At 37.1% G+C, this 26,175-nt stretch overlaps 1 protein-coding gene across 3 annotated transcripts in view; it reads left to right on the forward strand.

Moving 5' to 3' along the window:
- RNGTT (RNA guanylyltransferase and 5'-phosphatase) overlaps positions 1-26,175 on the forward strand; it is a 190,679-nt gene that overhangs the window by 10,132 nt on the left and 154,372 nt on the right. For all 3 annotated transcript variants that reach the window (XM_061460307.1, XM_061460308.1, XM_061460306.1), the window contains 6 exons: positions 3,411-3,514; positions 3,643-3,731; positions 9,188-9,263; positions 12,729-12,978; positions 19,251-19,360; positions 20,149-20,250. In XM_061460307.1, coding sequence (XP_061316291.1) covers positions 3,417-3,514; positions 3,643-3,731; positions 9,188-9,263; positions 12,729-12,978; positions 19,251-19,360; positions 20,149-20,250 — 725 coding nt within the window. In that variant the 5' untranslated portion in view covers positions 3,411-3,416. The remainder of the gene's footprint in view (positions 1-3,410; positions 3,515-3,642; positions 3,732-9,187; positions 9,264-12,728; positions 12,979-19,250; positions 19,361-20,148; positions 20,251-26,175) is intronic.

The raw sequence follows: 26,175 nt of genomic DNA on the forward strand, positions 1-26,175 counted from the left end.
TTGGACCATCATAATTGTGTACTTTGATGTGTTAAATAATTCCCCTGCTTTTTTAAAATTTCTTTATCCTTTTGCCTTGCACTCTCTAAATTGTAATGTGGTATGTGCAGCTAATCCTGTGAACTGAGAGAGCAAATGTTTATGCTTTGTGGAAGACAAGGAAACTACTTTCGGACCTTATACGCTTTATATGCCATACATGCTTTTATAGCTTTGGCTGGATTATATCTGATGCCTGCATCGTTTACTGCTCTGAAATGTGTGAGGAACAATGTCACTTCACAAGATCTTCACTTGTATATGATTGAAGTGATTCATAATAATGACAAAGGAATAGCAGGCCAGAAGTCCTAGAATCCCATAGTAGAGAATTTCCTCTCTAGCCGGCACTTTGCTATATTTCATTCTCCTACTCAAATTAAATGCAACATTCCAAACACTTGGTGGCACTTTGGGTCTGAAGTATGTTGTAGTGTTCTCCTGGCTTTTACATGTCAGCCAAGAAATGGAAATCTGTGAGTATGTTCAAAAGAGTAATTTCTAAAAGTTGAGGGAAAAGCATGTGAGTATTTTTTGAGCTCAAAATCTTTGACATAGAATTATTTTTTGGGGCTTTTGTGCATCATCTTAGTGATGATTCTTCATTGTGTTAGGAGTTTGGGGAAGTTTAGAAGCTTCTGGTGGGAACATTTGAAGATGCTGGTATTTGAGAATAGTGGGCCTGGGAACTGGCTTTGAGTTTGCAGCACTAAAATGGAATTCTGTCTTTCTTGCTTTTGGGTGGGAGGGTATGCAACTGTTCTGCAAATCCCTTGTGTTTCTTTTTGTAGCTCTCCTTAAACAAGTTGAAATATTTAACAGTGTTACCTTTTAATCCGTCTTCATGTTTTTGTTAAAGGTTGTTTCCTCACGTTTCTTTTTCCCGTTCTCCAGACTGTCAGATGATGCAGGTTGTTCCCCCCCCCCCCATTTTGGAACATCTTCTTACTAGAATGGGACTGAATGCAGAAAACTTTACTTTTAAATGATGTTTTCATTAAATCTTAATCTTACTTTGAAAATAACTTTTTTTTTTCTCCTTAGCTGAGGACATCTTGGAAGAGTTACAGCTAACCCTGTATTGAACATGAAAGAACAGATTGTCAAGCTGAGCTCTATCTATAAGTTATGGAGGAGGGTAGTTAGGGGGCCATTTATGTGGCTTCGTAGTCTAGAGCTCTCTGGTTAAAATACACCTGATTCTCACATCAGTCTTTTTGCCAACGTTAACCACTCTATTGGTAGGATGCGGAACACAAAAGGGAGATTCTTATGCTTATTTGGGAGCATGGCATGTTACTGGAAGATAGTCTGTGGATTCCCTCCATGGAGCCATTGCTTGTGTAGAATGGTGGAAAACTAAATAGTTTTTATAAAAATAGCTAATTTGTATGTACTTTTGTATTTTAGCTGTTCTGTACAATCAGCTGAAGGTACTGGTGTGAGAATATGTCATTCTTCTTTGAACAGTTATTTTCAACCAGTTTATGTCAGTGTCATAGTGCTATGGACCTACTGTGTAGTACTGTAAATTCAGTGTGGTCTTCCTTGTGAATTAAGCAGTCTTTGAGATACTTGGTAAATGCTGTTGAGACAGGACGGGAAGGGAAGTAATCATTGAATTAATTGCTTTTGTATGCTTCCTACAAAAGAAATTGCTGGCTAGTATGCTGTTAGTCTGTATGTGTAGCACATGTTGGCACTATATGTCTGAAGTTTCAGGTGATGTAACATTGTTTTCATGTGGGCCCCTACTGAAGTAGCTTGTATTTCTGCAAAACAGAGTAATAAAAGTGAATAAAGAATTATGAATAAAACATACAGAGTTGAAGTAAACAAGGTGAAATCCAGAACTGATTTGTCTATTAGACTATAAATGCTTACTGCTGACATAACGATGCTTTTTAAAATCTGATAAAGTATTATAAGTATATCCTCAGAGCTTTGAATACCATGGATAACTACCTCTGTAGATAATTGGAAATTTGTCTTTGGGGTCTGCTGAACAATATACCTATGTGAAGCAGCTGTTTCTGAACTGTATTCAGTTATAATTGGAATTTATCTTTTCTGAATGGTCTGGAAGCAGTGTTTTAATTTGCAGTTCTTTCAACTGCACTGTTAAATTATTGCTAGTCTGTCGACCTACAGGTAAATAAAACCTAAAGGTAAATCAAAATCCTGTTTATGAGTATGTGCTTTGAGTTTTAGATGCAGTGTTCTATGTTTTTGCATGTGTAACGTGCATCAGTGTTAATGTATTTTTAAGTGCTCTATTGATATATCTTTAAAAAAGGTAAAGCTATGGAACAAGGATTTTGCTAGACTAAGACTCTTAAAATGCCTTTTAAAAAGACATTGTTTCATATGAGGATCCTACTCAAAAGCATGACATTCAGCATTATGACTGAAAACAATTACTTGGACTGTTAAGGTTGGAAAGCAGGAATGCTTTCAGTACACAGGTGTGTCAGTCAGTTGTTTTTGCACAATAATACTGGGAGGTTATGATTGGTGGAAGTTTTGTTTGGATCAAGGACCAGTAGGATGTACTTTGCTGATGTTCTCTGTGTGTTGGATGCCACCCAGTGGAATTTCTGTTTTCTATCTTACTTTTAAAACTAACTTCCACAAGACTGCTTTAAAAGATGTATTTTACAGCTATAAAAAGCAAACACTGAGAAACTAAGTTATGCACAAGGGGATACATGAGGGTAGAGTGGGCAAAACAGCCTGAATTCAGGTGCGTCCTAACATCGGAGGGGTTGACACTGCCACCTTAGCTACTGACAGAGTCTTTGAAGATTTCAGGTTATTTCACATTTTAGCTTTGAATAAAATGTTTCTGAGAACTTAAGGGAATTTTTTGTTTTAAACTTGAAAATGTGTGTGTTTGTTTTGCACTCTTAATGCATAGTTAAATTGAGTTATTTTTTCTGAAAGTATACTTAGTCTTAATAGTTAATATTTTTTATGGTAAATCCACTGTGTCAGTGTTTAATACTGTTTTACTTAGAGCATTAAGAGCACCTGATTCCATCTTACCTGTCTTTTAACACATTAAAATAATTCTTTGCCAGCTACTTCTTGCTGTTAGTAGACCTGTCTTGCTTAGTAACATTGGTGGGGACAAACAAGTTTTTGCAATGATGGCTAGTGCTAATTCAGACACCAGGTTTCACAAAGAAACACAAATGACTGTGGTGGTAAAATACAGATTTTGTGAACAAATGCAATATTTAAGAATTTTTAAACGTGCATCTGTAGCCTGCCATTTGTTTTAATTTGGATGTTACTGGCTGTTTAGTATTTATGCACTGATATTTGAACCTCATATTTAAATTTGTTTCGGTTTGTTTGGTCTTTTTTAGGTTAAAATGGGTTTACTGGTAGACTTGACCAACACCACTAGATTCTATGATAGAAACGATATAGAAAAAGAAGGGATTAAATATATAAAGCTCCAGTGTAAAGGGTAAGTTGTCAGCACTTTTTAAATATTTAGCTTTTAATATGAAAGATCGCATGGAAGTAACTTTTTTTCTTTTTCCTCTTCCCCTTCCCCCAGCTGGCTCCTAATCTGTGTGTTCCTGTGTTTTTCAGGCATGGTGAGTGTCCTACACCTGAAAATACAGAAACATTTATTCGTGTATGTGAACACTTCAGTGATAAGAATCCCTCAGAGTTTATAGGTATGTCTTATATCCATCACTCATTTTTACTGTTAATTTATTTCATACTTACTCATAACTGCAGTCTCTTAAAACTCTAAGCAAAGGAATTTCCTCAGTACAGTGTTTATGCATGTAGAGATTTGATGCTTTTACTCCAGAAACTTATGTTTCTCCGTCCATCAGTTTGATTACAGCTGTCAACTTCATGTGGAAAAATACACAGGCTTAAGAACTGTCTACAAATACATAATACTTGCATTGTGGTTTTGTAACTTCTGCCTGTAGAAATGGAGGTTATGTATTGTCTACGTATTGTTTTGGCATGTGATGCTTTGGTTTATTTGAAGTCATATTTGGTAACTGAATGATTAGAGATTCTTCAGCAAATTTCATGAAGTGGTTGATCACACTGTAAAACAGACTTTGAGGTGCTCGAGCGTGCCCAGAGAAGAGTAATGAAGCTGCTGAAGGGTCTGGAGCACAAGTCTGATGAGGAATGGCAGAGGGAACTGCAGTTGTTTAGTCTGGAGAAGAGAAGGCTCAGGGGGGACCTTATCATTCCCTATAACTATGTAAAAGGAGGATGGAGTGAGGTGGGTGTCAGTCTCTTCTCCCAGGTTACAAGTGATAGGACAAGAGGAAACGGCCTCGAGTTTTGCACCAAGGGATGTTTAGATTGGTTGTTTAGGAAAGATTTCTTCACAGAGGTGGGCAGGCATTGGAACAGGCTGCCCAGGGAAGTGGTGGAATCACCATACGTGGAAGTGATCAAAAACTGTGTAGATGAGGCCCTCAGTGACATGGTTGGACTTGATCTTACAGGTCTTTTCCAACTTAGTTGATTCTGTGGTTATTTGCTGGAAACCAGTAATAGATGTTAGGCTGTATTGTGGGTGGTGGTTTGGTTTTGTTTTTTTTTGATGTGTTGTTCAGCAGTGAATATTTGAATGTTCCTAAGGATGTTTTTTTCACCCAGAGTAAAGTGAGTTCTCAGTTCAATTTGGGTAGCTTCTAGGTTTAGTTAAAATGATTTTATTCTGTTTTCTGTTGAGCATATTAATGTTTAACTTTATCTGCAAACTGTTAGAGACAAGAAATTAACTTCGGAGCTGAGTTTCTAGAGTCAGAATGGGCGTTGTTCTCAGCCCTCTTTGATGATAATTCTGCAACCTTCCTGAATCTGAGTGTCTGTGTGACTTAGGAGTGCGTGGAACAGTTGTTTGTATAGGTCTCATTGGTAACAGCCTGGTAAACTAAGCCGGTATGTTCATATAGTTCAGAATTCTTATGGAATCAGGGAATTGTACAGTAGCTGAGGTTGTTGGAAGGGACCTGGTGAAATCAGCTAGTCACTTGCCCTTCCTTAGAGCAGGGCCAGCTAAAGCAGCTTGCTCAGGACTGTGCCCCTCTGGGTCTTGATCATATCCAAGTTTGGAGACCCCACAGTATCTTCTGGCAACCTCTTTCAGTGTTTGTTCACCCTTATAATATACAGGGTGGGGTTTTTTCCATATGTTTAAACAGTTTATTGTGTTTCAGTTTGTGCCCATTGCTTCCTGCCCTGTCACAGGATACTACTGAATTTTATTTTTTTTTCCCCAGCGCTTGAGAGATTTAATTTGGGCTCACACTTTTTCACAAAATTTTCTTTTAGGTACTTTATTATTTCTTTATCTCATGTAGAATACAATTTTAATCTGAGACTTATGTTTTCTTCTCTGAACTGTAATGCAAGTATTTGATCTGAAAAATGAGGAACTGCTAAATGTGAGTGAGGGGGATCAGTCATCAGCAGTATTTCAGAGCTCGCACCAGAACTTGAAATACTGTTGGATGACTGATCCCACTCACTCTCATTTAGCAGTTCCTCATTTTTCACTCTCCTTTCACAGTTCCTCCACCTTGTCCTCCAATGATATTTCAGAGCTTGAGATGTTGTTATGGTCAGCAATTTGTATGGAGCATGGATAGCATGGTGATGTTCTATAAATAGTAGATGCGTTTAACTGATATTTCAAACTTTAAAATGCCATTTTTAGCATTGAGTCACTAACTTTTTGACTTTTATGATTTTTTTGAATGTTCTTATGTTATGTAGATTGTTCTACCTCTATAGAAAAAAAAGTCAATTAAAATCAAGGAGAAAATAATGAGGCTTAAAAGGATAAGCTTTTAGATAACCTGTGGTTTTGGCTTTCCCAGTAAAAGAGAAATTAAGGATTTTCCAGTTCCCTTTCATTAATTACTGAAAAGTTGGTTTTGGTTCTGGCCACTTACTACCTGTGACAGAGCATTAGAGAGACTGGCATGGAAGATGTTTTTATCAAAAGTGAAAGCAGTCTGCAGCAGCGATAGTACTGCACCCTGCGTGATCTTTTGCTTCCAAGCTGTTGGTCTCATTGCTGATATGCTTCTTATCTTTTGTCATGTGTGTAAAATTATTAACTTAACCTTTTTGGTATCAGTAACAGTTGCAGGGCCTATTGATAGCAATTGTGTGCAATTTAATTTCCAGTGTCAAGATTAGATATGAAAAGAGACTGAAATGTGAGTGGTAGCTGAACACAATTTTCTATTCAGCTAAAACAATATAGGATGGAAACTTTATTTTTGCAGCTTGAAGGACTGGAGCATGCTTGCCAACCTTAAGGAAACAAGAATGCAAAAATTTTGTATAATCAGAAAACAGTGGAGAAATGTTTGCGGGAATAAATTCTATGAAGAAGCTAAAATTCACTTTGATTCAAGTAACACAGTTTTAAATATTATTAAATGGTTAGAATGGAGGCATACAAGAAATTTGTTATGGTTTTTGCCTTGCGTCAGTAAGAAGGCAGGTTTGGTGGGGTGGGCACAAAACCCGACCCTGATACAGTTGATACGTGTTTCTGTTTCCGCAGGTAAGTTTTGTCAGTCTGCTCTTCATAGGCATTTTTTGGATCCCCAGTAAAACCAAAAGAAATACTTGCAGTGTAGGGGAACATATATAAAAAAAGATAGATATTAATATTTTGTCTGAATAAGTGTTAAATGGATTGCTGCTCAACTTACTTTGCTAACTATGATAGAGAAGTAGTACTAGCTTAAAATTACTTGCTTTGTGGTGCTGGGTCCTGCACTTGTGTTACAGCAACCTCATGCAACGATGCTACAGGCTTGGGGAAGAGTGGCTGGAAAGCTGCCGGGCAGGAAAGGGCCTGGTGGTGTTAGTTAACAGACACTGAGCCAGCTTGTGCCCAGGTGGCCAAGAAGGCCAACAGCATCCTGGCCTGTATCAGAAATAGTGTGGCCAACAGGACCAGGGCAGTGATCATTCCCCTGTACTGGGTACTGGTGAGGTCGTGCCTCGAATCGTGTTTTCAGTTTTGGGCCCCTCACTACAAGAAAGACATTGAGGTGCTGGAGCATGTCCAGAGAAGTGCAACAAAGCTGGTGAAGGGTCTGATGAGGAGTGGCTGAGGGAACTGGGGTTGTTTAACCTGGAGAAATGGAGGCTCAGGGGAGACCTTCTTGCTCTGTACAGCTACCTGAAAGGAGGCTGTAGTGAGGTGGGTGTCAGTCTCTCCCAAGAAACAACTGATAGGACAAGAGGCAACAGCCTCAAGTTGCGCCAGGGAAGGTTTGAATTGGATATTAGGAAAAATGTCTTCACTGAAAGGGTTGCCAAGCATTGGAACAGGCTGCCTGGGGAAGTGGTGGGGTCTTCATGCCTGAAGGTATTTAAAAGATGTGTAGATGAGACCCTGAGTGATAGGGTTTAATGGTGGACTTGGCATTAACTGTTGGACTTGATGATCTTACAAGTCCTTTCCAACCTGAACGATTCTGTGGTCACAACTGAAAAATATGTGAATGTTAAGAATAATTGTGCTAGGTGTTAGTGGAACCTTTTATATTTGTAATTTTAAATGCAGTATGAGGAAGAGGCAGCATCTTGCTGGAATCCTTCACATTAACAGCACAGTTTTTAGGCTGGCTTACTTATCACTAGATGGTGCTGTTGCCTTGAGAGAAAAAAATGTTCCAATGCATTTGACTTCCCGTCCTTTCACTGGGGGATGAATTCAATAAAATAGAGGCTGAAGACTTAATTCTTTTATTCTGACATTGAGAAGATAAGTAATCCAAGGTGATTATACTGTTGCATATTTTTCTTTTTGTATTTTTTTCTTTCAAATTAATAAGTCTGGTCTTAGCATGGTAATAGCAAATTTGAAATAGAATTGTGGTCTGCTGATGCCTCTTTCAGGTTTCAGGTAGGGTAATCTGGATATGATTTTTATGCCTGATGGTGTGAAATGAATGTTATGCTTGTTGAATTCACTAAAAACACAATTATTGAATTTGATTGCATTGTCTTCTGATAAGCATTTGAGCAGTCATGAAAAAATGTTCTGAAACTTATCTGTATTAGCTGCATTTCAGTTGCAGTAAGGTAGTGCTCTTGAATTGGGATAAAATGAAGTATCCTATACTCTTGTTGCTAATAATTTGCAGAATGAATGTAATAAAGCCTAAAAGCCATTTATGTGATCTGAGCTGCCTTGATGGGAAGATACATAAGTCTTTAATGTTACTGAGGAAGGTAGAAGGATCCAAAAACACACATGTGAAACTAAAGCATGCAGGGAAATCATGACATAATCACCATCACAGAAACGTGGAATGCTTAGCATGATTGGAGTTCTGCAGTGGATGGCTACAAGCTCTTCAGAAGGGATAGGCGAGCAAAAAGGTGGTGGGGTTGCATTGTATGTCAGAGTGCATCAACTGCCTTCAACTGAATGGTGTAAATGAGAAGGCTGAATGTTTGTGAGTAAAGGGAAGGCTAACCAAGCAGATATCCTGGTAAGAGTCTGTTATAGACCACCCAGCCAAGATGAAGTTACAGATGAAGTGCTCTTCAAACAACTGGGAGAAGTTTCACAATTGTTTGCCCTTGTTCTTGTGGGGGACTTCAACCTGCTAGATGTCTGCTGAAAGTACAACACAGCAGAGAAGAAACAATCCAGGAGGTTCTTGGAGTGTGTGAAATATAACTTCCTAACCCAGCTGGTTAGCGAGTCAAGTAGGGGAGATGCCTGGCTAGATCTGTTCACAAACAGAGAAGGACTGGTGAGTGATGTGATGGTTGGAGGCTGTCTTGGGCAAAGAGATCACAAAATGATTGAATCTTCAATCCTTGGAGAAGTCAGGAAGAAGGTCAGCAAAACATCCACCTTAGACAATATCTGAGGGTAATCAGGTATTGGAACAGGCTGCCCAGAGAAGTGGTGGACTCACTGTCCCTGTGGGTGTTCAGAAACTGTGTAGATGAGGCCCTCACTGAGATGCTTTAGTGGTGGCCTTGACAGTCCTGGGGTAACAGTTGGACTTGATGATCTTACAGGTCTTTTCCTACCTAGTTGATTCTGTGATTCTGTGTTTGTCAAAACTACTTGCAAATGGTTATACTCTTTTCTTGTCTTGTCTAGGTGTCCATTGCACACATGGTTTCAATAGAACTGGATTTCTGATCTGTGCCTTCTTGGTCGAGAAGTTGGATTGGAGGTAACTTTGAATATTAATTCCCAGGGATTTGTGAAAGTTACCAAAAACATCTTCAGTATGTTTTAGTCATTGTTCTGACGGCTATCCTAATGTATTCAGTGTTAGTTATTTTAAAACTGACGACTAATCTTGAGCAAGTAATCTATGTTAATATTATTTGTGTGATGCCTTGGTAGTTTAGCATGTTTCAATTGAGCTTTCCAGGTCCAATAGGTCAAGAGTCAGCTGTACCTCCTGTGTGTGGGCTTTTAGGAGTGTATACATTGTACTGTACACATCTTCCCTGTGATGTGTCCCATATTTTGAGTAAGAATGTAGAATTTCAGAGGTGTCTGAAAGATTATTTCTTTTACTTTTTCATCTTTTTCCATGTAGGTTTGCATGGAGGTGTTTTGGGGTTCTTTGAGTTTTTAAGAGCAGACATTAGCTAGAAAAACAGCAGAGTGGCATACTTGCTTCTGAAGGGTCAAGGGGGAGACAAAGTCTTTGTTTCCAGCTTGTTTTTTGACTAAAGTCCACAGCATGGTTCTATACAGACTCACAGACTCATCAGAGTTGGTTTTTTTTTTTTTTTTCTGTTTTTGTAATTAAAAATGTTGGTGCACAAAGAGTAGTGATCTGTTTAAATAACGTTAGTGTAAAAAAACCATGCCTGTACCATGCTGGTGGGCGTGACTTTTGCATGCCTGAGAGTACTCACAAAATACAATTTCCTTGCTAGCGGGGTCCCATGCATCACCTGTTTCTTCACAAACCCCTTAAGCATTCTGATGATATTTCTTCTGTGGTTCTTTAAGTGAAGAAAATTCTGCTTCTGTTGCAGCATTTTCTTCTTACTGGACATACATTTATTTGGTGCTTAGCATGTATGTGCAAGCTGTTTGCAAAGAACTAGGTCATTGTTGCCTGTTAGTAAACTTGGATAAAGACACTGGAATAACAGAGACAGAACACCGTTAGTAGTGGGTGCCTGAATCTTGGCAGGATGTTAGCTGAGTATAGGAAGTAGATGCAGATACAGATATCTTCTATGGTATGATTCTGGTTGTTCCTATGAACTAGAAAATCTGTATATTTTTATTCTAACAATTTAAAAGCAGCATGCAATAGCTAGAATTGATCCTTTGTTCTGAACAGGCAGTGCACTTGAATCTTTTTGAATTTCATGCTTTTATGCAGCTTCTCTTTATTTTCAAACCTCTGTCGAAAAGCCTTGAAACTTAATAGGCGTGTTTTTTTTCTTAATTCACATAGTTAGTTGTATCAAGTTGTTTCATCTCTTTTGTTAATAGAACACCCAGATATCACTTGGTTGGGGAAAAATGTCCACAGCAAAAGAATGAAATTTGGCAAGGTAGTTAATGCTAAGCATTGTATGAAGACAAATCCAATTTAGAATCAGAATAGTTAGGGTTGGAAAGGACCTTAAGATCATCTAGTTCCAACCCCCCTGCCATGGGCAGGGACACCTCACACTAAACCATATCACCCTTGGCTTCGTCCAACCTGGACTTGAGCACTGCCAGGGATGAAGCATTCACAACCTCCCTGGGCAACCCATTCCAGTGCCTCACCACCCTAATAGGAAAGAATTTCCTCCTTATATCCAATGTAAACTTCCTCTGTTTAAGTTTGAACCCATTATGCCTTGTCCTGTCACTACAGTCCCTAATGAAGAGTCCCTCCCCAGCATCCCTATAGGCCCCCTTCAGATACTGGAAGGCTGCTATGAGGTCTCCATGCAGCCTTCTCTTCTCCAGGCTGAACAGCCCCAACTGCTGTATCATTCTTTAAAATAAGGCACTGTTATTTGCTGATGAGGAAATAAGATTTTCCTGATGGAAAAATCCATCCATATTCATTCCTTAAGCATATGATGTAGAGTGCTGATGATGTATTGTGAATACTGAGACATATTTTATAGTTAAAGAAAGGTCATACTGACTGAAAGCTCTTCAGCTAGTGGATAGAAACCTTACTTGACTCTGCTTTTCACAACTCATTTTCCCAAAAACTGCTGTGTTTCTAGAAATTGCAAAATGTTTTCTTCCAGCTAGGTTTCTGTGTTTGAAATCTGTGCTGCCTCTTTTGGCTTGGATTGCCATCTATTCCAGTATAGTATAGAGTTCTAATATCATCAGAGACCAATTTGGGTGACTTTCAGGCCCCATTCCTTTTGGTTGATTTTGTCAGTTCATGTAATCATGTCATGTGATCAGTGGCATTGATTACAGAAGATGAGAAACAGTTTTAAGAAAAATACAAAATAAAAATATCTTGTGAGGAAGAAATTAGGAGTCTTTAGAAAATAGAATGGGGAAAAAAGCACCTACTGTAACTCAGATTCTTAAATGGTCACTTCTGAGATCCAGTGACAATCTAATAAAGCATTTTCCACTCTGGAAAATGTTTGTTATTCCTCTCTCTGAAGATTAGAAGAGAGAACCAAACTTACTGATTCTTAGGAAGTGTTACTGTCTATTCTGGGAAATTTGCCTCAAAGTCTTTTGTACTTAAATTCTTTTTTCCATTTTAGCTGAATGTTTTCCTTGCTCCAGTGACACGCTGTTTTCTTACTTGAAAAGAATATTCTGAAAAAGTCTGTCTGAAAAATCTTCTATTCCAATTTTAAGAACGCAAACAGGGGCATGTACTCTTTGTGATTTCTTCTCTCTTCTATCTGGCAAGATTTCTAAGTGTTGGTCCATGGAGGGTTACTGCTTCACCTAGCCATCATGAATTGTATGATCAGTGTTTTCTGTTGAAACATTTTCTTAGGGTTGGCCCTTGTGCTGTACTTGCTTTCCTGTTGGCTAGTGAAAGTGCATGACTAGTTTCTATTTTTTTTTTGTGATCCAGTGTGCAGTTTCTTAAAGCACTTAAGGTTATTAGCTGCATAGTAAAAGATTTCTGAATGACAGATTTATTTATTTATTTATTTAGAGAAACTTCTGGAAAGAGAAGCAATTTCAAAAGATTAGGACTTTTTTTGCAGTGTGATGGCAAAACCTCTGCTGAAAGGAAAGATAATTCTTAGAGGAGAAAAAATATAGCCATAATTGAATTTCAAATCTTGAATTTTCTTCATTAAATTTGTTCATCTTTTTTCTTTAGTCCTTTTTGTCTTCATTCAGTCCTTAAGTACTTATCTATGTGTCATCCATTCCTTTCTGTAGCAATAATAAAAGTTTTAATTAGGTGACCAGCACAACACAATCAAGCTGCAATAACGAGGCGAAGCAGCACAAGCTGCAGTTCTGAGAACATAAGCAGTGCATGCAGAATCTTGTGCAAGTGCAACTGTTGCCAGGCTAATCTAAGTATGATATTTCAAAAGTAATGAATGTTCTTGCAATTACCGGTTTGGAGTTTGTTGTCCAATAAATCTTAATGTTTGGTAAGGCATAACGTGACTAAAACATGTAAATTAAGCATCCAGAGTAATTTTCAATTTTTATTTGACAGTATTGAGGCTGCTGTGGCTACTTTTGCTCAGGCTAGACCACCAGGTATTTATAAAGGGGACTATTTGAAGGAATTGTTTCGTCGTTATGGAGATGAAGATGATGCACCATCACCACCTGAGCTACCAGAATGGTGCTTTGATGATGATGAAGAGGAGGATGATGATAATGGTAAAACGGGAGGCCAGGAATCAGAACCTGGATCATCAAGCGCTTCCTTTGGCAAGAGGAGAAAAGAACGCCTAAAACTGGTATTTTTGATTAAGAACTTAATATTCAAAAAGCTAAACTTTATTTCATAAACTCATAGTCATCATTTACTGCATAATACATGCTATACAAGCGTCAGTGCTCTTGCATATGAGGACCTGTAGTATTGTCTCTAACCAGGAAAATCTGTTAGATTCATTGTAAGCTTGCTTATGTTTCCTATATGAAACTTAGAGTTTAACATTCAACACCTCAGCTATTTCAGTTGTGAAAATGACTTAAAATTTCTGTAATATAACAATTTCTTTTGAAGTTTGAGTTGCGATAGTAAAGCACTTTTTAATTATTTACTCTTGTCTTTAGAGGCGAAGTGTTATGGGCGAGTGGAGTGTGTAAATAGTTTTTACTTATTTTTTGTAGCCATGTGGATGAAATTCAGAATCTTTAAAGTTCACTGCTCATTTTGGTAAATATTCTTCTGGAAATACTGGAGGATGGAGAACAGGATTAGCAAAAAGCAAGATGAGCTTAAAACCCTCAAGGCAGCTTTGAAATTATGTATTTTTCAAAGCTGTTTTAACTGTATAATGATAAGAAATATGGCTGATCACTTATTATGATTATTTTGACATTTGCATAATTGTGAATTATGAAGCGAGTTATTGTAGTTACCGTAATACAGAACTAATGCTCAAGTACAAAGAATATACTTGTGTCATCTGAAGACTAATGGCTCAGTTCTCTCCAAATTCCTGACTCTTTATTTTTTTTCATTTGCAGGTAAAGTAGGGGAAAATGTTGCAAAAATACATTCAGTTCTTTTTGCATAATACTGACTTATTGAGTGCTGAGGTGTGTTTGTTTGCAAACACTTAAAAATCCTCATATGAAATATGCTGCAAAAATGCAGTTTGTTGTTACTGCAGCTGCTCAACATTGTTTACAGATGGAAGAAAATAGCCTGAAAGGAGTACAAAATGTAGTCCACAGAAGCAAAATGAACTTTGAAAACTTTCAAGTAGTCCATCAGCTGGAATAAAAAATTGCCCACACTGTGAAAAGGCATAATAAAAATATATTCAGGGGTACAGCCACTACCTCCATTAGCCTTGCAGTAAAACTTTCGTATCTAAATAAATTACTTGGACTGAAACCTCAAAACTTTTTGTTTTTTTTTTTTTTTTTTTACTCGCCTTTTAATGTATTAGCAAATGAGGTGTGATGGTGAGGTCCAATGACAGCCTTTTTTCAGACAGTATGAAACTGAACTGATCTGTTTAACAGGAGTCGTGTTACTGGCTTCCTAGGATTTTTCTTATCTGCCACCATAGGCTTTTTGGAAAGCTGGAAGCTAAATTATACGAATAAGCATATTAATAATGAAAAGTTAATTAAGAGTTAGAGAATTTATGAAAGAAAGAATCATCTAGTTAATATGCATATTCGTATAATTCAGTTTTGCAGCTCTGGAGGAACATGAAGAGGAGGAACGGGGAAAATTCTTTACCATGGTTCTTGGCTGGCAGATTGGACTGCTTCTTAACTCAGTAGAGAGATGGATACAGTCTATTTGTGGTTCCTTGTAAATAGGCGATCTACAGGGGGAATGATTATCAGGTAAATACCTCTTGCTCAGATTTTCTTATTTTGCTTTCTGAAGGGCTACATTTTCAGCGTTACATTGATTTCCTGCAGCAAATGATTTTGGCCTTCTAATATGACTCTTTCTCTAATCACCTAGGGGTAGACAGTGTCAAACTAGAGGTGGTTCTGGTGGTAGTGGTGTTCTGAAACATTTTCATTTTGACCCAAATCTTTGTGGGGACAGAAGAAAAGTTCGGAGTTAGAGGAGGAGGCAATAAACAACTGCCCAGCTATCCTGCAAAGTAGTTACCATGCTGTCCATCTCAGAAATTCCATCTTGGATGTGAGGAACTTTACTTCAGCATGTTTCATTAAAATGGCCATATTTTGATGTCAAGAAGTCTTGACAGCCTTTCTTTTCTATGCTACAGAAACTGTGGAACTGTTAGAACATAATGTCATTACAGTTTCCTTTGTCATCACCCAAATGTAGTTGACAGGTAACAGCAAACCTGTTTGCTGTAGTCTCAGATTCTACACAGGAAATCCAAACATGTTTTGACTTTGTCAGTGCATGCCATAATAATTGTAGCATTGAAGTGTCATTGTTAACTGACATTAGAATCTCACCTCGGGAAAAAAAGCCTTTAGAAAAAAAACCCTTGATTTTGCAAATAGGACAAAAAGTTACAGTTCTGAGCCAGAACCTTCAAACTTTTCATGTGTGAGCTGGATCTTTGTCAGAGGTTAACCCCTGTGCATATCCTTCTGCCCATGGGCATCTTGACGGATATGAGAAAAAATTGTTTTCTGGTTTTGCAACAGCATTTTATGTACTTGAATACATAAATATGGGTGTAATTTCTTTTTAGCCTTCTCTTTTCCCACATTAGATGCCAATGCAGTGTACCATCTAAAAGGAAGAAAATAAACTCTGTCCCAGCTGAAACCAGGATGTGACTTCTTCTCTAGTGCATATTTTTTATACTTCTGACCATTCTTATTATTTTTTGTATTCTGACTAACATTTTTCTGAGACAGTGGTACCTATAATTGAACACAAGCCTTTATTTAGCTGAGGCCATCCTAGTGCTTTATAGGGAGGAATTAATTTCACATGTCTTAAGGCTAATACTTCTGTTTATATATCTTAATATAATTGTCTTTTACAAAACAGAATAATACTAATTGAGCTTTTGTTCTCATGCTGCCTCCGTATCTTTTTCTCTAATTATCTACCAGTGTGTGTTTGTATAATTGCTTATTCTTTATTAAGTGTGGAACTTTGTTTATACTGAATTGCACAGTGTTTTTTCCTGTCCTTAAAATTAAGGATAACACTGAATTCTTAAGCTACCGTAACAGTCTGTATGCCTGTTACTAAACTCACAGATTTAACGAAAATAAGAATATGCTAATGAGAAATGTGGGGAAAAGAAATTAATTCTTTTATTCCTAAAACAGACTTCACAGATCCTCCTCAATACATTCTTCCATTATGTTAGTGAAACTAACTCTGAATCTAGTTTTCAGACAAGTTACTCTTTTTTATAGACGTTACATCTACCTCATGTTTTCTGAGTTCTGAGAACAAGATGAGCAAACAAAACCAAGCAGGCATCAAAATGTGTGATATTTCCTGCTTCTCCCAATTCTGTGAAGCCTTTTTCTTCACCAGAACCAAATGATTTGTTGAACACTTGTTATTGAGTGGCAGTCAGTACGATTTTGTGTATCATTTTTACTTGTAAATGCCTAGAGGCAGTTCTTGTGATTTGGTCTTGTATTTCTAGGTATTAAATCTAAGCTGATCATTTTAACTCCCTGGCTCTCCCTTCTTCTCTTTTAGAAGATGCAGGCTCTTTCTCTTCCTGACGTGCTTTGGAATGTTTCTTGTCCTCTGGAAAAGAATCTCTGAGCATAGTGGCATTTGGTCAAGTCTAGGTAGCTGAAGGTGGCTATTGCCTGGGCCTGGTGATGGGCACTAGGGTCAGGGAGGTGTGTGTATGTGGTTATTTCCACTCAGCCACTCCTCCAGATGGTGTTTATGATCTTCCCAACACATTGCCACATCTTCAGCTGAAGTGATGGGTGGAGGGGTACAGATCAAGGAGAACTTGATCAGTGCACATGGTGGTGAGGTTGTGCAGAGTGTAGAAACTAAGTACATGTAGGTTACCTTGGATTCATTAAGGCTTGGCACTTGTGGCTTAATAGCAGTGCTGAAGACCTGAGGGGCACCCGCTGAGCTGAGTGCTCTTGCATCTTTGCACTGTGTTCTCCGCTGTCCTGTTTCCACCACACGAGAGCTGTTAGCTCAACTGTGGTGTAGAAAGTGCATGGATCTGCCTCAGTTCTGGCACTTTAAACAAGGGGATGTCCTGAAACCTGGAGTGCTGAGTTAGCTAAGCGTGGGCACCCATGTGACTCACCTTGTTCTCATAGTGCTCTGCCTTAGATAAGTGGGTATACTTGAGGCAGATAATCTGCAAGAGACGCATTAAAATGGCAGGCACCAATTTCATGTTTGTGACTTTTCTGGAAAATCTTTCCTGTTACCTGCCTTTTTGCTTTAATCTTAGCAGCTGTACTGCCATCACACTCTGCCATTATTCTGAGAAGCAAGGCTCAACTATCTTCCTTTATTATGTGGTGCTCTTAACCACTTGGAATTCAGACAATGTGCTGGCCAGCCGTATATAGCTGTTTCCTCCCTTGCCCAGTCACGTGTGCTGTTGCACCTGCTGGTGCCCACAACAGTAATATGGGATAAGTGATGGGCCAAAAGTCTGTGGAACTTAAGGTAATTAAGGTTATGAACTAGTGTATTTATTTAGGACGTACTATTCTCAGAATACAGTTTGGTAATACTGATACAACTGAGCCAGTCTTAACTAAACGCAGGCTGTACTGAAAACTGCTTTCCCTTTACTCTGTATTCCTTCTGCTTCCCTTGTTCTGGCACTAGTGCTGATTTATCCTGTGGTGAACTAGTTTAGGGTACAAATTTGGCAGAAAATTGTTAATTTATAATGTTACTTTTGCTAACTTGATTTGTAGACTTGTTCAAGAGTGGAGCACAGACAAGTAAGTGCCATGGTATGTGCAAAGAGAAGGGAGCAAAAATGCTGCTTTCTTCAGTAGTAGGCAGCTAGATTTGGTAATGCAAGTTTGAATCATTTTAGAGAACAGATAAGAAATATTTGTATCTTCATATGCAGGATTCATAGCTCAACAGGTGAAATGTCATGCTTTGATCTTCTTAGTCTGCATTGAGAATTTGAGTTTTGAAATATGGTTGATTTTGGATCTGTATAGAAATCTTTAATTTTGTAGCTTTGTAAATCTCATGGCTTTAATGTGTTCTGTTGTGTAGAATTTGTTTTATTCCACTCAGCATCATTTTTTTTCTGGAATGTACAAGTCATTTAGAGCTTTATTTTCAGTATTGTTGATCTGTGCATATGCTCTTTTTGTGGCATTTGGGAGACCACCTCCACTTTAGTAATCTGGTTTATACTGAGAATAAAATTACGCAAGTATATTTTTACACAAATGTTTTTGTTACAAACCAGCTGTTTATGTTTTCTCGTTTGTTATGATGTTTGTCTCAGATCAACTGAGAATCCTTTAAGTTTGCTGCTGCATGTACCCTCATTCTTTCTATTGTTTTCCCTACAGTGTAAGTTTTGAGTCATGTAACGTGGTAGTTCACCCAGATAGAGGTGAAATCCATGTAATTGCACTTCCTGTATTGGAATTACTGTCTAGGTCTGAAAGAAAGACTATATTTTATTGAAAGCTTGCATCTCCAGGATTTGAAGGGAGAAAAGTGGTGATACTTTTTTTTTTTAAAAAAAAAAATACTGAGCTCCTCATGCCTAAAGATGTTTCCCAATGACTTTAGTTCACTAATTATCAGACTGCTTATGTATATCTTGCATGTTAGATTTCTACTCTTAGTGAGCAGCTCTTACTTTCCATGAATCAAGGAGAGTATGGAATTGCTGGTCTAGAAATACTGTGTATGTATGAAAAAAATTTATTTAACATTTCATAGGTCAACTTTGCCCTTAGTTTCCAGTTTGCTTATTTTGAGGCTATACCTTTTGATACTTTAAAAATTGGCGTCACTGCCAGAAAGTTTTGTCACCTTTAATGTATGGTATTTTGTTCTAGGCTTAGAATATTGTTAGGTTCAAATTTTTATCCACAAATAAATGTCTGGCACTACCTTATTGTATAATATTTTGTGTACTAAGGGCGATTAATTTGATCCCTACAAATTCCATATGTGATCAGTTTACTATTAAATACTTCATAATACTGTGCCTGCTTTACAAATAAAACCACTTTAGTTTCAAATGAAAAAAATGAGTCAGGCTGATGCTGTAGCTTGATGTGGGAACTTTCTAGAGAGCACTTGCTAAACAGTGCCTATCCCATACCATTTTCCTCCTTTTTTTTTTTTCTTTTAATTGTTGTTTTATTTTTTTCCCCCATAAATAACTCATTTCAGTTCCTGGGTTCATAATATGGCTCACCAGTAGTTTATTGGCAAAGCTCGGCTTATGTGTCTTGGTATTTGGGAGTAAATGTTTAAGGAATATTGACGCTGTTATTGCTCATGAGGGTCAGGTTGTAAAAAGAGACTTAATCTTGTATTGACATGTTCTGAACTGCTTTTGTGAAAGCATAAATGCTATTTTTTTTTTTTTTTCCTATTTAGGGTGCAATTTTCTTGGAAGGAGTAACAGTTAAATGTGTGACCCAGGTGACAACACAACCAAAGTTAGGAGGAATACAGCAAAAATGTCAGCAGTTCTGTGGATGGGAAGGGTATGAGAACATGTAGAACTTGTTTATTTATACTGTCTAGAAATAAGTGTCTCTGTTTTTTACAGTAATTTCTAGTTTCTCAGAAGAAGATGGCCCATTGTAAAACTAAGAACAGGTGACTATTTTTCGGTGGATTGTTTAAAGAAAAAAGCAAACCTCAAAAACACTCAACAGTGAAACAGATGAGGATCTTTCATTGTACTATGAAATGGGATTATCAGCTGTTGATATTAAGAAATGAGATTCTAGAACTGCTTTTCCATTGAAATAACAAAAGTTTTTCAGATGCATTCTTGCTGTGCGAATTCCAGGTATTTGTGTAAAATTTAGTGCATGCTCAAGCAGTAGACTCATTTATACAACTATTATTACACCTCAATAATAGCCAACTCATTTTTATAGTCTGGTCTTAATGAGAATGCTGGTTTTACTATCTCGAATGCTGAACTCTCCCTTTCCAAAGCTGATGATCCAGGTTGATGGTCACAGTGCTTCCTACCTTGCTGATGTTTATAGTTCTTCTAGTGCATGTGATTTTGAATTCAAGTATCTTTTCCTCTAAAGTTAAAACTTTGAAGTTCCACATAATTTAGTGTACTGTCATAAATACACTTGTTCTTATCAGACAGACATTTGATTCCTCTTGCAAAATACCTTACTGACAAAGATGTTCTAACTCAACCTTGCAGCGAGTCTAGTACAAGGTGTGACTTCAGTCTAATGTCACACAAGGCAATGCATTTTTTCCTGTTGCAGAACCCTAACAAACATGGTTCTTTTTTCTTTAGGTCAGGATTCCCTGGAGCACAGCCTGTTTCCATGGACAAACAAAATATTAAATTTTTGGAGCAGAAGCCATACAAAGTTAGCTGGAAAGCAGATGGCACTCGGTAAGCTCATTTTAAATGAGAAAGAAACTCTCAGTAAATTGGGTAGATGGTTTGTATTTTCTCAGGAAAAGTGAATTTGTTTGTACAAAGGACAAAGCATATTCTAACAGCAAAAGTGACTCGAGATTATTTTTTTTTGCTCTCTTGGTACCCAACATTTGCTGAAGTTTGTGGCCAAGTTTCTTTTTAGCAGCTGTTCTGCAGACTGACCTAAATGTATGTATTTTTATTCTTCTACCTTGCCTGTCTGTCAGCCAAGACTTGCCACCAAGGCCTTAGAACAATCTTAGATAACAGTAAAAGTTTGTTAAGCTAAATAATTTGTTTATAAAAGCTAAATTAAAATTTCTGGTTGATTCTTCAGAAGCTAGCTAGTATTAGAAATGCATTCATACTGTGATCCTTTGTTCAAATTTGTAGTTCTGGTTAGCCAGAGAGTCAGTAGTTTCATGTTCCCTCACTGGTTCTCGTACATTCATTGTAGGCGTGACATTTTTCTTATAACAGACTACAATCTGATTGAATCAATGTGTAGAATCATGGGATGCTTTGGGTTGGAAGGGACCTTAAAGATCATCTAGTTCCAACCCCCCTGCCACGGCCAGGGTCACCTTCCCCTACACCAGGTTGCTCTTGAGTGGTGTTATTACTGATTTGAAATGCATGCTTGCATTTGATTTCTCCAGTGTTCTCATGTTAGCATTTCAAAGTAGGAGAGACTCCACACAGCAAAAATAGAATGGCAAACCACTTTTCTCTGCTTGCAACTGGTTATAGATTGGTCTCAACTGCATGAAACTGGGTTGTCTAAACACGGTTCTCATCGGGTGTACTTCCATTGCTTTGTCTCATATGAAAAAGCCATGTCATATAGGGTCTCTTGCCTTTACACTCAGGAGCTTGGATGAGGTATAGAAAGTATTTGCTATTCACATTTAAATAAAACACCAAATGTTGGGTTCCCTGTTCCCTTATACTGTGGCTCTTCATACAAACAAATCTTTCTTGATCATTGTAAGTGGAGATTGATACTCCAAGCTTTTGCTTTTCTTCAGTATTTCTGGTTTCAAAGCTAAAATCAAGAATCCCTGATATTAGTACAAATGATTTTAACCTATACTACTCATACCATACAGATCACAACCTTTCTTTTTGTTGTGGGCTCTATCTTCAGGTAATTAATAGTGTAATTTCTTACATTATAGTCAGTAGTGTTTCAGTAACAGGAAGAATGTATATTGTGTGACAAATTCATTTCAATAGCTTGATTTTTATTTCTAAAAGATGTTCTTTACATACAGTGGTATTTAAACATTTATGATCTGTGCTAAACAGAATTAATTTAATTTTTATTCACTTAGAGCAGATAAATAGGGTTTTAACCTGCTTTGACTTGATCAGAAAAAGTGCAATTACAATGAATTTACGCACAGTAAGAGGAGGACTCTTGCGCTCACTTGTGCATAGTGGCTTAGACTAGCAAAAGAGTTAAGTGTTTACATGCATACAAATTAGAAGGCATTGGATGTGTGGATGAAATATAAGCTTTCAAAAACGGGAGGCAAGAACTTCCGTTTTCAGGCTGGTGAAGTTAAAATATTGGTTTTGTGTATAGATATGAGAAAAAGGTGGTGTTTTTTGGGTTTTGGTTTTTTTTTTTGTGTTTTTTTTGATTGTGGTTTGTTTGTTTTGCAGGGCACTGGGATATCATTCTCCCTTGTGCTGAGACAGCAAAGTAAAGTTTTGATACTAAATAAGCAAGCAGTGTGGGCTGTGGCTGTTTTCTAAAGTTCATTCTGCATTCTTTGTTTTGTTAAGTTTGTTATCTTTAGTAAGTAGAGTGGAGTATCCCAGATACTGAAAATCCTGGAAAATGTGGGGAATTGGGGTCCTACACGAATTACAAAATGATTCCACATGGAGTCAGTCAGAATTCAGCACAATTCAGAATATAGGACAAGCTGTGTCCTATGAAAAAAACCCAAACCCCTTCAGGCGTCTCTCATCTGTGGAGTTTGTTCTTCAAGGGTTTATTAGCTTGGGCAGTGCATGGTGTGAAAATACAAAGCAAGCTTACACTCAGTATGGCATGCAAGCATTAAGAAATAGGTGGGAATATTTGGCTTATTAACACTGGCTGGTTGTATTCATGAGCGCTTGGGTGATGTGATGCAGGCATTCTCAGGATGAGAAATTACAGGATGGTGTTGGGAGATAGTCTTATTCACAGAGCAGTACAGTGCATTCAAACACCGCTGAGCCTAAACAAGTAAACTCAGCCAACTTAAACTGACCTGAAGAGTCTTTCTTTGTCACTTAAATTTTTAATTTGGAATATTGAAATCTTTTGAAATATTCTTATTTTCTGACTCAAATGTACAGGATACATACATTCTGAATACTAGAAAAATTATGTAGAAAATTGTAGTGCGCTTGGAAGACTGTCTTTTGTGAAAGAGATTAAGAGTGCATATGTAATTTCTTGTAGGAATTTTCAGTATTTTGGACATTCTGTCCATGTTTTTGGAGGTCTAGAATGGTGACAAACCAGAACGGATGAAGAATGAAACTGAGGGAACTAAACAGTTCTTTTAAATTTTCTCTAACGATAATAACTTGTAGTTAATTATGGAGATACACAGGCTGATAAGTATATGCAGGGAAGAAAATGGTGCTACAGTCGAAGATCCAGTGTTAATAAAATTCAGCTGAAGGAATGTTGTGAAAACCTGAGCTATTATTTGGACATTTAGACACTGTGCATGATAGCTACCTTAATAAAAATGACTGTTACAGTTTTTGCATTGGATGTTCTTCTAATTATTTTATTGTTCTCCAATGATCTGGTCTCCATATGCAATTAAACTGATTTTCATTAATTATTCTGAATACTTGAGTTGGCAGGCATGACCTTCCTGAATTTAATATTAAGACATCAGTTAGTGGAGATCTGTTTACGGATCCTGGCTTACTTTATCTGGTGGTGAAACTCCTGTCATCAAATATCTCTGAAGCTATTCTGTTAAGGGTGGTTTAGATGCAGCAGTCTAGGGTTTGCCTATTACAATATTATTTGACTTACATACTTCGTTTTGTTTTGTTCTTTGCTTTAAAAAGCACTGCTGTTTCATTGACCCGATTGGTCTTACAGAAAAGCAGGTGCTTAATTAATAGCTTTGTACTGTACTTTCTCACTTAAATAAAATGTTCTTATTTCAGTTAATAGCAGTATCTGCTCAACTTAGCCAAACTTCTTAAATTTCACCATTGTTGAATATCTGCTGCAGCAGTCTTTTTCTAGAGTTTTTAATTGACATGTAATGTTGGTAATTTCAGTGACGACTTTTGTTTTTTTCCAAAGGCATTTGCTATTCCTAGATTTCAGCTGAAGCTGAACTTTCCCTCGTCTGGTTCAAGAAGTGTGGTGGTGGTTCTTTTTAATTGTTCAGTGGTTGAACTGTGCATGTTTTCTTGCTTTCTTAGCATAATTACATTTTTATACCCATAAATTTTTTGGGAAAAAAAAAAAATCCCTAAATGAAAGAGCATTGTTTAGCATCTTGCATTGACTAAATGTGAAATTGATTACTTAAATTATTTGACAGTGACCCTATAAAATATTTTGGGGAAATTTACTGGGGTAGTATAGTATCTTATACACTTTTGTAACTGTGTGGGTCTGAGTCTGGTTTGGGTCAAAACTCATCCTCCTCAGTTCAATTCTCTTGGAGCATTGAGTCCAGAATCTTTCGACTTACATTTGCTTTGTCTGTCCTGATTGGCAGAGTTAGTGCGTACACTGTGGTCTTGCTTATTCAGTGCCTGGTTTCCAGAGCCCTTATAAGCATCACCTAGGCATACCAGCTTTTTCTCACTTCTGCTTTCCTTCTGAGGCATGCTTGCTCCAAAGAGCAATGAGTGTGAACAGATACTTCTCCCTTCCTGTTTATAAATGCCTCTGTGTAAAGATTTGCTTCTCTGGTTTAGACACATGAACTTTAAAGAGCTTTGAAGCTTACTTAGTTTTGTCTGTCTTTGGAAAAATATTTCCTCTGTGCCAGCTATTTGTGTGTATGTAAATGTTATATGCAACTCTTACTTTTGAGGAAGAACACCTCTAAAATCATATTGCTTTAAATTATTACTATGAAAATATAAATCACTTAAGTCTGCAGCTGTTCTGACTCATTTGGTATGAATTCTGTATATTTATTGGAACAGTTGTCAAACCTCTGGAGTTATGAAAATAATTGTAATGCTATTCGTAAGACACAGAAATCCAAAGGGCAAATTTCCCACTACTAAAATCATTCCTCTTGGCTTTAATGAGTTGAACTATATCTTGCATGTTGACAGTAGCTACAAGGTATATATGGCTTTATGAATTTATCCAGTTTTGTAGTACTGTGCTTCTGAAATAGTAGTTGCTTTCTGAAGAAGATAATTGTAACAGTATGTTTAAGGCATACTGTATGACTCTGCATGGTCAGCTTTGTACTGAAAAATGATTAACCCAGGTGGTTAGCGGCTTGCTGTATCCCTTGGTATGTATTTCATTAATACTGTTTGTAGCAGATGCTTGTTCTAATGAGTGGAGATGAATGTTCAGACAGGAGTAGGGTTGGTAAAGTAATAAAATGCCAATTTTGAAAGGGAAAAAAAAAAAGATTGTTACCATGAAGAATAATAAAAAGCTTTAAAATGTCTGTGGAATAATTCAGGGTAATGCAATCAAACAGGAGTAGGTTTTATAATGGTAAAATGTGACCTGAACTCGATGCAAGCTATTAAGGGGTGCAAGTTAATATTTTTTCATTTGTGTGAGTACCTTTTTATTTTCACATCTGTACACATGCAGTTCTAGTAAAAAATGATAAATATGATCATAATTCTATGGCCGTTCAATTATGGTAAGGCAACTATTTCAGAAAATGCAGAACAGGTAGTTCTTGCCAAAGGCCATTATATTTGAAAATATTCATGCAGATTTGATGACTTGCAGATACCTGTATGCAAACTAGATACTGAATGTAAAACAGCTCTTTGCCAATTGCTGCTAATTGTCTAAAAGGTGTTTGTAACAACATAGGAAAATCTCTGAAGTTAGGTGTTTTTTTTTTTTTTTTATGATTACCAAATTACATTTTAGAAAAAAAGCCTATTGCCTAAATAATTCTCATTTTGTCAGCATCATAATAATAAATAAAAATAGCAAAGGTACACTAAACTGTATGATAAAAGGGGCGGCCAGATTTTTAGACTGTGTTATTAATAATTTTGATTTATCCAAAGCATGTAAATTAGTATATTACCAAACTTATGATAGCTTCCCACTTTTCTTAAATTTAGCTTTTTATAGAAATGGAAGAAAACTTCCATTTTCGCTAAGAACTTTAAAATTATTGGCAGTTGCAGCCTCTTCAGAAACACATTTGTGACCATAACTTAGAGAAAGTCTACTGGGTGTGTTTTAAGATAAAATTTCATGAATGTTGTTAAAATGTAATTCAGACAAGGTAAAAGCTTCTTCCTGAATTTACATAGCTAAATACTTCTTTCTTTCCCTATTCTTTGATAATTTAGATGATGAGATGAAGCTTACATGCGTAACTGAGAAATTGCAGATTCCTAATATGAAAGTTATCCTAAAGTAATTTGTGACAAGGTGATCATTGTGAAGACCACTTGAAGATCACTTGTGAAAAGGTGATCATTGCCGAAGAACAGCTCTAAAAGAAGAGTAAACAGAAACAGCTTTTTTGTTTTAGAAATTAAGACGTAAATTTAGAAATTAAGACGTAAAAGAAACTAGCTCAAAATTAGGTGGCAAGAAAAAAAAATAGTAGCTGTTCTGCAAAGGATTAAAGAAGATGTGGTTAAATGCATGCATGGAGAAATTGTTATCCCTGAGAGACAGAAGGAGGT

The sequence above is a fragment of the Pezoporus flaviventris genome, unplaced genomic scaffold (genome assembly GCF_033815535.1).
Source record: "Pezoporus flaviventris isolate CSIRO_AGI_PZ_B2104156 unplaced genomic scaffold, CSIRO_AGI_Pfla_v1 ptg000031l, whole genome shotgun sequence".
In the NCBI taxonomy this organism is placed as follows: Eukaryota; Metazoa; Chordata; class Aves; order Psittaciformes; family Psittacidae; genus Pezoporus; species Pezoporus flaviventris.